Below are 13,855 nucleotides of genomic sequence, written 5' to 3'. Positions count from 1 at the left end.
CACAAGCTCTGAGGAGTTTAAGCAGTGTTGGTAGAGTGTGTTAGTTTTAAAGTGCATTTTTTACGTTCAACTTTCTTTAGATAGTGTGTAATGTTGCTTTTTGAGCATGAAAAAGGTCTGCTAAATCCCTCCAGCGGGAGTTATTCTCTATATCAGTGTCAGTGTTTCTGAACTCCCTGAAACGCCTCCATTGTAGTCTTGAGTTTTCTTCCAGGAACACGTCACAATATTCCTCATTTAAATAATTCCCGCCCAAGGCATACCCAGAATAAAGGGACGAGGCCTGGTTGAGTTAGTTGTGTCTTGAAACTCGCGATTATGGTAAGAGGTGGGACATTTCCCAAACACGCACATCACAACAACCCACTGGTTCAGCCGACCAATCAGAGCACACTGTGCTTTTCAGAAGGAGGGGCTTCAGAGACAGGAACTAAACAGAGTGTTACTGACAGACTGGGAAGAGAGGAGATGCAACAATGGAGAATATGTGAAAAATAATGTGCATTCAAGAATGAAAACCTATTGTAGTAGACCACAAAATCAAGACTTTGTAAAAGGGCATAATATGTAAATAATCTATAATTGATGCAGCCATTCAGGCATTACTAGTATTGAAACCAGAACATCCCTTTAATCGGATTCCTTAAGTGGGATCCATATAGAAGATTCCAGATGTCTTTAAATGGACCTACATTTTGCGCTTGTTTATCTTGCTCATATAAACTGAACACATTCTAGAGCTTAAGGCGATCTGCTATCAGATCACCAGGGGGTTCAGTCTGACTCAATAAATGAGATCACTCGAGTGGTTGTGGGTAACTGGGTCAAGTGCTGCAGATGTGCGCGTTAAAGGCCTGACTGGAGCAGCAAGTCTCAAAGAGACCCGAAACACCCTTCATCAATATTCATACATTCACTTTGGACTCAATTTCGGAGGCGTGAATAATGAGTCAGAACCCTTGAAATGTCGAACACATGCTCATGTGCACAGCTTGGGCCGAACTTACCTCTCCCTTCATCATCCTCACCCTCGCCATCCACCAGCCGCAGGGCTCCTGCTCGTTGGCTCTGGAGTAAACCTGCAGGAGAAAGAACAGCTCAGGTGAGTGTGTGTAAGGAAAGCACTGAATAAAGAAGTGTGTGTGAAAGCAGGAAATTAATTAGTGTTTGTTTGTACGGTAAAAGGAGTGTGTTGCAGGATAGAGAGGGGGAACGCGGCATGTTTTGGTCAACCGATTTCTTAAATGGAAGCGCCAATACCTAGATTAGGATGCCCAATATATATTATAAAGGAATTTAATGATAGCAATTAAGATGTACATACATTTGCAGAAACACTTATTTACCAAATAACTTAATACTTGCATTATTCATTGTGAATGTTGATGGGAGATGTTGGATCTGTTAGCACGGTATTACAATTCTGGCTGATACCAATAAACAGATAATTATTTTCTTATGACCAATAACAGAAATAGTAGATATTGAACTTCTACATTATTTTATAATAGTATAGATTCAATAAAACACTCAAATTAAAATAAGTTTTTAAAAATGCTACAAGGCATCACAAACATCATGTTTTGTTATTTAAAGGGGTCATGACATGGATTTTTATTACTAATTTTATTAATTTAATTTTAACATTTTCCTTGAGGTTCACTTATAAATATTAATACGTTTTTTTGCACACACACACAAAAACAAATTCCAGATCCCGCAATATCAAAACTAACCGTTTTGGAGCTTGATTGAATAAATGCTTTGTTTATAATGAGGACGACGTTATAAGCCATGAAACTTGCATGAAGTTTTAATGGTTCAAAGACCTCTTACATGTCAAAAGCAAATTTGATTATGTCATGACCCCTTTAAGTTATACAGGTGTTGCAGTGAAAATAATATTTTGTATATAGTGATGAAAAGACAGGAGGTATAAATCAGAAAGAACAAGGTTAACACTCTTAAAGACAACATGAAATCAATTTTTTTTTTATTATTATAGACAGGATATCTTGTAGTCAAAATATAACAACTTTTGTCACCTCTGAAATTACTTTTCCGCTCACATAAAGGCTGTGTGGCCATTCAATCAAATCCCATGGATAAAATCTCATTATAAAGCCCCTTTATACATAATTTCCCGCTTTTCACTCCGAAGTACGTCATATTACTAAAGTTAAATGTGTTGTAAAGGCATTTCATGTTGTCTTTAAAGAATGACCCATTATGTACAAAGTAAATGTAAGATGAGAGTCTGATACATGTTTTGTAAGCAGAGCATTTCAAAGGGCTATTTCTCCAGTGATGATTCATATGCGGGGGCTTTTATTTTCAGGGTGATGATGATGATTTGAGGAGTGCTCCTGGGGTTTCAGGAGTGAATGTATCCCTACCTCCACCTCATCTCCCTCACAAATGTCCTTGTGGTAATCGGTTGGGGGCGGCAACCTCACGTCACTGAACGGCAGCTGTCTCTCCGGTTGCCAACTTGTGGAAAGAAGCCACACACACACACAAACAGAGGGAGCTGTCAGTCAGCTTTCTAACGACAGGTACAACTCTAGTTTCACTTCTTTGACACCCCACCTCCAAAAACCCTGCGCTCACGAACCCAACGTAGAGAGCAACAGCACAGCTTAATACGTTTCCTCTGGCAGATGTCAGTGTCAATTTAGTATCACTCTAGTGGAGGAGTAAATGTGCGAGGAGGAGGGGTGTCGACACCGAGATTTGAGGGTTCATTGTGGCTCTACTGAAATGAGCAAAACATATGCTCTCAGATGCACATGTAAAGTTCAAAACTTTGAATAAATCGCTCTTAAATTAAAACAAAGTGTCATGAACACTAGCAGTTTAGCGAAAAACCTTACGGTCTTAATCTGTTTGACCATATCAGCTAACCTCAGGTTAGTTAGACACCATTAAACACAAATCTAATAAAATCCAAAGCACATGGTATCAGAGAGATGATCGTGCTCCTGGTTGTCCATGGGTCAGCAGAACCATCCCAAGAATGGCAGGGCTACCGTCCCACAGGGCTGAGATCCTATTTATGGATCTCAGTACGCCCGAAACGGGGGAGTGAGAGAAGAAAAAAGACAGATAAAGATGGGAGTAGGGTGACATGGGGGAAAGGAGGGGGACAGGAGAACTATAAAGAGCTGTCTGACAGATGCCCGAGAGAGTTTAGTTAGCACAGGTGCTGAGAGAGACGCGCTGGAGCACATGGCTAAAGGAAAAGTGGAAGTGATCTATCAGTAAAGCGCTAAAGAAAACAAGCTGATAGTGAGATGTGATAAATCAGATAAGACCCCATCTTACATGCATTTAAATAGATTGATATACTTGTACGTTCATACTAGAATTAATGTAATAAATAAAATAATGGATACAACCATGTTCATTTTTTTAAGTTTGGGGTACTTTTTAAAATGTTTTTGAAAGAAGCCTCTTGTGCTCACCAAGGTTGCATTTACTGGATCAAAAATACAGTAAAACAGTAATATTGTGAAATATGATTACAATTTTAAATGTTTCTATTTAAATTTAATTTAAGATGTAAATCAGTCCTGTGATCAAAGCTGATTTTCAGCATCATTACCCCAGACTCACGTGACCCTTCAGAAATCATATGATAATTTGCTGCTCAATTAACATTACTTATTAGGCCTATATATCAATGTTGAAAACAGTTGTTCTGCTTAATAAAGTTAAAAATGAACAGCACTTATTTAAAATTTTGATATTTTATAACATTTCTAATGTTTTTACTGTCACTTTTTGATCAATATAACACATCCTTGCTGAATAAAATTATTATTTTTAAATCGTAACGACCCCAAACTTTTGAACGGTAGTTGCGTTTATATATTTGATATAAACATTTCAAGATAACTGGTAACAGGCCAGCCTGCAGTACCATTGCTAAGCCACTTTTAAAGACCCCAGAGATACATACACTGCATTTAAACAGGGTAAAGCTCTTCTCGGCTATCTTTATATGTGTGTTGGTTGTGTAGGTGGCAGAGAGTGAACACTCAACAAGCAAATCCTCGTCAAAGGCTTCGGGAAAGAGCATGGAAAAGCTCGGCCAACTTACTTGTTTTCAAAGACTATTGTGAGGGAGTCTTCGTGTACATCTTTGATGAAACCCTAAAAAAAAAAAAGAAGAGAAAATATGATCAGCACAACTGTTCTCCATGGTACCAAGTTACTACCTGTTGTTTAGGGCAGGGGTTCCCAAACTTTTCCATGCCAAGGCCCCCCAAATACCACTAGCTTCTGGCCAAGGCCCCCCTTCTGCAGGATGTGTTATTGAACCCATCGACACTACTACAGCAAATGTAGAAATAAATAAAACCTTTAGGTGAACATCAGATTATGTGATGGTGTTTGATACCAGCCTATCAGAAAGATTATAGAGATGCACCTAGTACAATTTTCTAGGCTGATTAAAATTTTTCATTGAGTTTGACCTGCCGATACAGATTTTAGCCGACCTGATTTCCTTTTTTCTAACCACTTTACAACACACACAAATATTCTCTCTCTCTCTCTCTCTCTCTCTCTCTCTCTCTCTCTCTCTCTCTCTCTCTCTCTCTCTCTCTCTCTCTCTCTCTCTCTCTCTCTCTCTCTCTCTCTCTCTCTCTCTCTCTCTCTCTCTCTCTCTCTCTCTCTCTCTCTCTCTCTCTCTCTCTCTCTCTCTCTCTCTCTCTCTCTCTCTCTCTCTCTCTCTCTCTCTCTCTCTCTCTCTCTCTCTCTCTATATATATATATATAACATCATATAGTTTTACCCAAACTGAATAATTAAGACAAGTTTAAGTTTAAATGGGTAAATTTTCTATAAATATTTTTGAGTCTTCATTTTCTTTTCTGACATAGCCTACTCCAGTTCTTGTTAAAACACACTAGACATGCAAATTATGTGCATTTTAGGCCCTTTTTGTGTGAAATCATATTTATTTTGTCCATCAAAAGTGTGCTTTCACTTTAATTGAGTGTGAGCTGCGCAGCAAAAGTAGATTGTGCCGAAACCCGCTTCACTGCTGCTTACGCTCCTGCTTTGCGCTCCTGCTCGCGCTGTGAATGCACTCATTGATAACATGTACGCCGAAAAAATACGCGCCTCTCGCGCTTGAGATCTGAAACGGCCGTAATTCACGAGGTTTCCTACATGTGCGTTCCGTGTGCATGTGGGATGCTGATGTTGCGCGAGGTTAATCATGCGGCGCCCGAGTGCATTAGACCGGCATAAAATCAGCATGTCAGACTGATCGGCCGGTCGACAATCACATGAAAATAGTCCAATTCCGGTCACCAGCCAATCAATCGGTGCATCTCTAAAAGATTAGCATTACAAGTATAATGTTCAGATAGGCTATGCACAAATTATTATAATGCTATTTCATTACAATACTCATAATAATATAAATATTTTTACTTTTTTTTTTTTTTTACTTTTTTTTTTTTTTTACTTTTCTTCCAACTTGCTGCGGCCCCCTTGGCGGCCCCCAGTTTGAAAACCCCTGGTTTAGGGAGTTACATTTGCTAACAAAACCTGCGAGACACAAACGTGATGCAAAACCGTGTGCTATTACACATTAATGGATTAGATCACTTCAGAACGAAAATTCTGTCATCATTTATTCACTCTGAAGTTGTTTCAAACCTGTATACATTTGTTTTTTCGTCTGTTTTGAAGAATGTCGGTAAGCAAACACTTCATGGACCCCATTGACTTAAACTTTCAGAATATTTTTTCTCCTACTATGGAAGTCAATGGGGAACATCAACTGTCTGGTTACCGACATTCTTCAAAATATCTTCTTTTGTGTTCAGCAGAAGAAATTCATACAGGTTTGGAACAACTTCAGGGTGAGATAAAGGAATATATCACTTCAAAATTAAAATTCTGTCAAGTTGATAAAGAAACATGTGCCACAAACGTGGCCACAAGCACGTCACAGGTGTAGCATGTGAGAGCTTGTGAATGCGAGACGTAATAGGGGAGTTGGAGGGAGGCACCCAGAGTCCCCTCCTCAAAATCTGTTGCTCATCCATCACTCCTCCTACCTCCACAAATCTACCCGAGCTGCCAAAAAAAACGATTACTCCAGTCGCCACCCCCATCATAGCTTAGCTACTACATACAGACAATGCCTAATATGGGACGGGGAGACAGTATGTAACCTGCTTGGAAGAGAGAAAAACTAGCTCAAGTGCCTATTTAGAGTCACAAGACACATGAATTCACACACAAGCGACTACTGGATGAATCTGCACTCTCACGGCTGCCAAATCCACATTATCCAACTGAGAGAGACATACAGTATTTCTTTCTGTATGTCAGTCAAGGCGGCACTGATCCAGTAAAAAAAATTTGAATCTAAAATCATGTACAATAACCAGCTCTATTTATGAGCTATTAAATCCCTGCTTACAAGTCAGCAAAATCTGGAAAGCAACAGGGTAGGCTTTTAATATAGACTGTCCCGTGTTGAAGCCATTCCAACATACTAGATTGTGAAGTTACACATCTCTATGTCTGCTGACCGCTTGAGAGGCATGGAGGCTTACGTGAGGGTGGTCGTTCTGGGAATGTGACACTACAGACTGCAAGGACCCAACAGGACGAGTGGCAGATAACTGATCTATGACGGAGACCTCCATTCATTCCCACATTGGGGAACCTCGCAGAAACCTTGAAGTTAAACTGCATTTCTTATACATAAAAAGACTGTTACTTTGGGGAAAACAAAACCCTGCTTGACAACAAAACTGAAAATACATATTTCAACAAGACATGCAAAAGTTATAATCTGCACATATCAGTTGCATTGATCAATACTCTGAATATTAGGGCAGACTTTCCTCTTCAATTGCCTAAGGAGTTAGAAAAATGCTAAAGATTTTTCTACTTACAACCTGGTTACAAATGCAAGACTATGGAAACATGTAGTTGCACTTCGAGGGCCGGCGTCTTAAATCCCAGAACAGAAGGGAAAGTGGCGACACTTGTTTTTTGGGATTACATGTTAAACAGTGCTAACAGCAAATATGCAAAATATGTTTATAAACAAAACAGAGGCGGGACTAAATTGGCAAGAACTCATCTTTTACATAACAACATGATGGGTCACGGAAGGGAAAAGTAATGCCTGCTAAAGACTTTGGCAATCCTATAAGATAATTTACAAATCACACTGTACGACATGGATCTAATAATCTCGGATACGACATGCATGTACGATGATGACAGCTGTTGACTACGACGCAAGTTAATATAGAAGAATAAAACGTCATCAGCGTGAGCTAGTGGTGAACAAACAGAGCAAGATGAATCACACTTTGGCAATTATGGTTTTTATGTGCGCTGAAAAAAAAGAGGATCAATACGCCATTTGTTGCATGTTTATTGGCTAGTCAGTACACGAGGGTCGTAGCAGCAAACACACACTGAGATGATCGTGCTGAAGTGTTAAATGATCACGGCTATCTTTGGTCTCAAGACTGTGAGTCTCTCTCACTGTACGACGTAGATCCACCGATTAGGATCCACGACCACAGAGATCAATCGCCATGATTGGTCATGTTTCGTCTGGAAAGACCCAAAATCATACAATGTGTACCGGGCATAAAGAGAGCAAAGGATAGGAGTGTGTTAGTAATCGTGGTGGGGGTTTGCAGAGTGTTGGGTGTCAGCAGAGAGATCACCTGTTCCTCTCGCACCTGCTTCGGCCCCTCACAGTTTTACAGCTTGAAACAGCCGTCTCTGTCACCTTACCACTACACAGCATATCCTTATATACCTATGGAATGATATACACATCAATACAACAACAAAAAAGCTTCATATGGTCTGTTCCATCAGGGTCGAGTTCTGTTGAATTCTCCATTCACACTTCCACAGAGATGGATGAAATCACTGAAACGTGTGTGACTTCGTAGATGCAGTTTGATGCAACTGGAGGGTCACAATACCTAAACACCTCGTGATTGGTTCATCATCTGGGACTGATCTCAACTCAACCTGAATGAATTCAAAGGGAACAGCAGTTCTGGAATGAGTCTTTGGTCCAAACTGCCCATTTGGTTGACGGACGCAACACTTTATTTCGTCACAAAAGCTGGACTGAGTGGTTTTCCCACAGCCTAACATGAACTCAAGTGGATCAAACAAAGAGGACAGGCTTGTGAAAAACACAACCAATGGCACCAATATGCATATAAAACACATAATTATAAGGCCGACACTTGATCCCCCGGTTTCACAGATGAGGCTTAAGACGAGTCCCAGACTCGCACTGACATATCTTGAAAAATGTCAGTGCCATTGTTTTGTCTCAAGATACAAACCAGTAATGCTTTATATAAGGCACGTTTAAAAAAGCTACTCAGATGTCCGAATTGAACTTTGGCTTAATCTAAGCCCTGTCTGTGAAACCAGGCCTATATGTATAAATAAAACAAGCACATGGCCTTAGTCTTAAGTTCACAGTTCATCCGAAAATGAACACTCACTCTTCATTCACTCTTCATAATGATGACGTAAGAATTATTCCCTTTAATTGCCTGGAAAAAAAAGATGGAGTGACAGTGAATAACATCTCCTTTTGTGAAGAAAAGAAAGAAAGAAGAAAGAAAGGGTTTGGGACAACATGAGATGACAAATTTCATTTTTGGGCCAACTATCCCTTCGAGCACTGATGGAGAGTCCCATCATCCCCTGGTTTCACAGACAAGGCTCAGACTAAAATGCATGTTTGAGCTGTTTCAACTGAAAGCAACATGCACTGACATATCTTAAAATATGCCATTGTTGTTTCTCAACATTCACACCAGTAATATTTATCAAAGCTACTTAAATGTCCTAATTGAACTTAATCCTGGCTTAATCTAAGCCCTGTCTGTGAAACCAGGCCCATGTGTCTCAAAACAAAGTGAGCCACCCATCCTCTAATGAAAGCGCCTGTGATGCCCAGAAGTGCTGTCTAGGTAGGGCAGCTCACTAGATTTTGAGACACTACCATTGGCTTTTCTCATCAATAGACTCATTAGCTACCCTGCTAACAGGACTCCGTGGTTCCCCTGTTTACCAGCTTAGAAATACAACAAACAATCAATCCAAAACAGGCCGATGTCTAGCGAGCGAGCAGGTCCAAAACATCAGCACATCTCGGGCCTCTTTGAAAGTGCTACACATCACTGCATCCCACCTGAGCTGTCCCGACTCCTTCGTGAATGCGTAACGTTACACTTGACCGTTATGATTTCATATTGTTGTTTAAAATGAGGTTACCTTGTAGAAGGCCCCGTTGGAGCCGCGCACCTCCACAGCCAACCCGTCCATGTTGGTCGGCGAGTCCCCACGACTGAGCCTTTCTTTAGGCGCTCCTAAAGCGAGCGAGTCCGGTACCACCCCCAGCTTCACGGGCCTCTCGCCGTTCTCCGGCCGCTTGTGTGTGTCCAGTGTTTCGGGTGAAAGAGGGGGGCAAAGGTGACGGGGGAGCACAGGAGCCACAGGAAGGGGTTCAGCTCCAACACCCTTTCCAGCGGGGCAAATCAACTCAATGACTGCTGGCTAAAGCGCGAGAGAAGCTCGCGGTATTTCAGTTAGAAACGGATTGGATTGATGTTGTCTGATGACGAGTGTTGTTAGCACAACAGCTAGCGCAGCCGTTGATCAACGGTCACCGACGCCTTCTGGCACTTGAACTCACGGTTCCTTGCATATGATTTTCGTGAGAATCCTTTCTACTACGTCTGAAAACGCCGTTGATTGGGACGTTTGTTCTTTAATAAGACTGTAGTGCTGCTGTGCTGCTTCACCCTTCCCCTCCAACACACGCCGTCAGAGTGGAGCAGCAAGACTGTCTGTGAATGACCCCGAAATCCCCACCCCTCTCCACTCTAGCCACGCCCATTGTAGAGTTTGTGGTCGTGATTGGTCTACTGAGCTGCCACTCACCTAAACTCGTGCGCCGTGATTGGTGGAAATGTCAGGGGCCGGTCGACGCGGACCCAGTGTTCGCGGATCCTCGTTCGCCGGGTTTGTCTTACTCTCATTAGAGCCAGTTGTGTAGTTAGTTGTTATATTTGGGTGGATCTGGTTTTTGACTGATTCACAAAAACTTATATGTAGATACAAGGCCTGTAAAGACCCCAGTTTTAAGCCTACCTCAGGGAAAATGTTTGTTAAACATGATGAGGCAATGCCAGATGCTTTGGGGCCTTTTCTAACACCCTGCAACCACATGATAAATTAAATGTACTAATTTTAAAACACACTTTGAAGGCTTTGGTGCACTAGCCACAACCGATTGATTTTATATGTCAAACATTTAAAATATCCAGTGTATTTCTTTTTGAATCAGGACTCATTTAAAATGTCATTGAAAATATGACAATTTTTGTTGAACATGATGAGGTGCCTGTTATAACCCTATTTTTTTACAGTCTATGGTTATAACACCTTAACCAACCGCATGATAAATAATGCGAAATTGATACGCTGCTGAATAAATAATTGAAATACTTTATGGCAACATTAAAATACCATGGAATATGTAATCAAATCCCTGCATAACCACTGAACTATATATTCTTACAATACTTTTTTTAACTGATGTTGGATAGTGAAATCTTACAGCTTCATGACTGTTGCGCATGAGGACTGATATGAAACAAAAGTGCCATTAAGGTTAACTAAAAAGTACATCAAATTGTCTGGGATAGGCCACACACATAAGGTGTGAACTTTTCCAGGATGTTGGTCGACTAAGTGATGTGTGAGGAATGACATGTCAAACAGTTTGACCAAATGAGAGGGTGAGGAACTCAGGAGGGGGTTGACGGTGTAACAGCTGAAGACAGCAGATGTTGGAGGACATGTGTCACGCATCAGAGGATATCTGAACAGATCCAAGACACTGTGAAGTGGATTTGGAAGTTACTGACATTTCTTCAGTGTCACATGATCATTCTAATATGCTGATTTGCAGATTTTTCTCACTGAGGCAGATTTGTCATTTTGCATGACGCTGCGCTCAGCCTGTTGAACAGGTGCGAGGAAAACTGTGATGTCTAGCCAAAGAAAACAACACAAAGCTCCCCTTTTTATGAAAGGACTCTAAACACATGCAAATGTAGTGACATTAGACGGAGGGTATGTGTGACTGTATGTATGTCTGTTCTCACAAGGTTTTAAATGTAGATTGTTGAGCCTAGAGAAAATATCTTAATCTAAAGAAATATATTTTCACAAACATCAGTGTGATTTCTGACTTCACTGTCGTAACATTTTAACATGTTATTATGCAGAATCATACATCAGTCATGCAGCGTAACACAATCAGGAACTACTGAAATGAGAATTGATGTTTATGTATTCAAAACTTGTGGTTCCAAACATTTTTTAAGTTGCGACAAAATTAAATTTGCAATAAAAAAATTATTAAATGAAATATATATTTTTCAATTATAAAATATGTTTTTAAGGTACTCAATTTGATTATTAGTATTTATTTATCTATAGCTTTTATTTAAAAAAATGTTTTAGTGCTTATTAAATGCAGACATTGGTTTGAAAATTGGCATTGTCTCTTTATGTTCCATAGGTTTTTGTTCTGAGACACTTATTTGGGCTTTAACTGGTTTAGGACCAGTGTTGGGGAAGTTATTTAAAAAATAATGCACTATACTGAGTTGCTCCCTAAAAAAGTAACTAATTGCTTTACTTAGTTACTTTTGTGGTAAGGAATCCATTACGTTATTAAATTGCGTTACTTTTTACAAAGGCTGGGCTTGTTTTCTTTTAAATAACAAAAACAAAACAATAAAAAAGGTTTATTTTTAACAAATCTGAAGTCCCTTTCACACCAAAACAGTAACATGATCCACTTACTCTCGTTTCCTCTCAACATGCATGGGGACAGGAGAGCTGGCAGTCAATACATGGGAAAACAAAGTAACTTGCGGACAGTAACAAAGTAACTTGCCACAAAGAATGAAAACAAAGTAACTTGCCACAAAGAATGAAATGAAATTGAAATGTAATGCATTACTAATTACTTGAAAAAGTAATCTGATTACAACTTGCGTTACTTGTAACACTGCATGGGACTAATCCCTCTGGAGGCACAGGAAAAGAACATCATGGCAACACTGATTATCTCAAGCCTTTTAATAAATCCATTTCACATTTTTGGCAGCCCTCTAAAACAATTAGGAACTGCTGATGAGTAGTTATGAAATGAACGTTTATTTACAGTGTGCCAATTGAAGTAGTATCAACCACTATTTGCTTTACTAATTATTTATTTAAGACTTCAAAAAAAAAAAAAAAAAAAACGAACTGTATAGCCTAAGGCCATATGAAAACAACGCACCAGATTACTGTTTGTTTAAGATTACTGTTTATAAGTGTTTATTGATATACTCATACTGTTTCACATTCTATTTAAAAAACAATAGGCGGCATAAACTGCACAGTAAAGCTGTACATTATTATTTCTGAAAATCCCATAGACTGTAAAAAAAAAGAAAGAAAAAAAAGAAAGGAAAATCCACCTTTTTTACGCCCCGTGATGCTTTGCGCGGATTGTGGGGAGTAACTTCCGTTAAACTGTAAACAATCAGGGAAAGGTTCGCTATATGAATGGATTTTTTTTTTTTTTTTACTGGATAAATTGAGATGACATTATTCTACTCTCCCTTCAACCATTACAAAGACATTTAAAAGTGTAAAAGCATTAACAAATTACAACAAACCATGAATAATCCCAAAAGCCTAAGTATTTTCATTTGTTGCTTTAATCACAGATGTTCATTAGCTGGAACAGTGATGCCATTTCAAAGTGATGTATTATTAATATTGTATCTAGGCTACATGCTTTAAAAACACTGCTAATAGGGATTAGAAGTGAAAATGGGAGATATTTTAAAGCATCCGTGTGAAAACAAACAGACTTGAGTAGAAAAAAAGACTCAATTGTCGACTATTTCAGTGAACTATTATCTTAAAATAAATCGGGAGAGCAGATCATAAATGTGCAGTATGTTCCTTTTCATATCTACTATTACGGCGGAATACAAAGGGGGCGGAACTAGAAATTTATCAGGAATAAATGAATGCAGCGACTGAAAAGACCCATCGCCATAGATTGTTATTGTTAATACCAATTGCAATAGTTAATAGCCTACCATCACTTTATTATCCTGACGTCTAAAAATAGAACATGAAGGAAAATTGACAGCTCATTCAATCAAACTGACGGTTAATGAATATTTGTAGTGCAACCTTATTATTTGAAATGATTTGTTTCAGTCTTTTTGAGTGGAACTTTCCCAAACCGGAAGTGCCTCCCGTAATCTAAAACGCAGTAGGAAAAAGGTGTATATATTAGCCAGTTTCTTGCGGAAGTGAACATATTGATAGCTGCAGTATGCTTGAACATATAGCTACATTTCAGCCCATCGTGTAAATGAATCCAAAGCAAGCACATGCAGTCTCACTCTCTGTTATATTCTCAGTGCATTGCTCAACAAACGCTGATCTGACAACATGACACATTGCCTGCCTTTACATATATCTTCCAGGAGGTGTCAGACATGATTTGGAAATCCTTAAAACCATTTTAAAAGTCGCTCTGATCCAGGATCTTTGGTTTTTATGCAGCTTTCTCTATAATCCTGAGCCACTTCTATAGATAGCCTAAACTTGTTTTTCACTTTAATCACTGCACACGATTAGTGTTTCTGTTAAAACAAAGAACAGAGCATACCACATATTTTACAGATGTTTGACAAAATATATACACTACCATTCGAAAGTTTGGGGTCTTTGTTTTTCC

At 39.4% G+C, this 13,855-nt stretch overlaps 1 protein-coding gene across 2 annotated transcripts in view; it reads right to left on the bottom strand.

The window, feature by feature from the left end:
- fxr2 (FMR1 autosomal homolog 2) overlaps positions 1-9,879 on the bottom strand; it is a 34,838-nt gene extending 24,959 nt beyond the window's left edge. For both annotated transcript variants that reach the window (XM_056234765.1, XM_056234766.1), the window contains exons 1-4: positions 9,304-9,879; positions 4,103-4,155; positions 2,397-2,490; positions 1,008-1,079 (exon numbers count right to left, since the gene is read on the bottom strand). In XM_056234765.1, the coding sequence (XP_056090740.1) occupies positions 1,008-1,079; positions 2,397-2,490; positions 4,103-4,155; positions 9,304-9,354 (270 nt within the window). In that variant the 5' untranslated portion in view covers positions 9,355-9,879. The remainder of the gene's footprint in view (positions 1-1,007; positions 1,080-2,396; positions 2,491-4,102; positions 4,156-9,303) is intronic.
- Positions 9,880-13,855: the final 3,976 nt, after the last annotated feature.

The sequence above is a fragment of the Rhinichthys klamathensis genome, unplaced genomic scaffold (assembly GCF_029890125.1).
Source record: "Rhinichthys klamathensis goyatoka isolate OS25496 unplaced genomic scaffold, OSU_Roscu_1.1 h1tg000405l_1, whole genome shotgun sequence".
NCBI classification, from domain to species: domain Eukaryota; kingdom Metazoa; phylum Chordata; class Actinopteri; order Cypriniformes; family Leuciscidae; genus Rhinichthys; species Rhinichthys klamathensis.
This window is presented reverse-complemented; position numbering and strand designations above follow the sequence as displayed.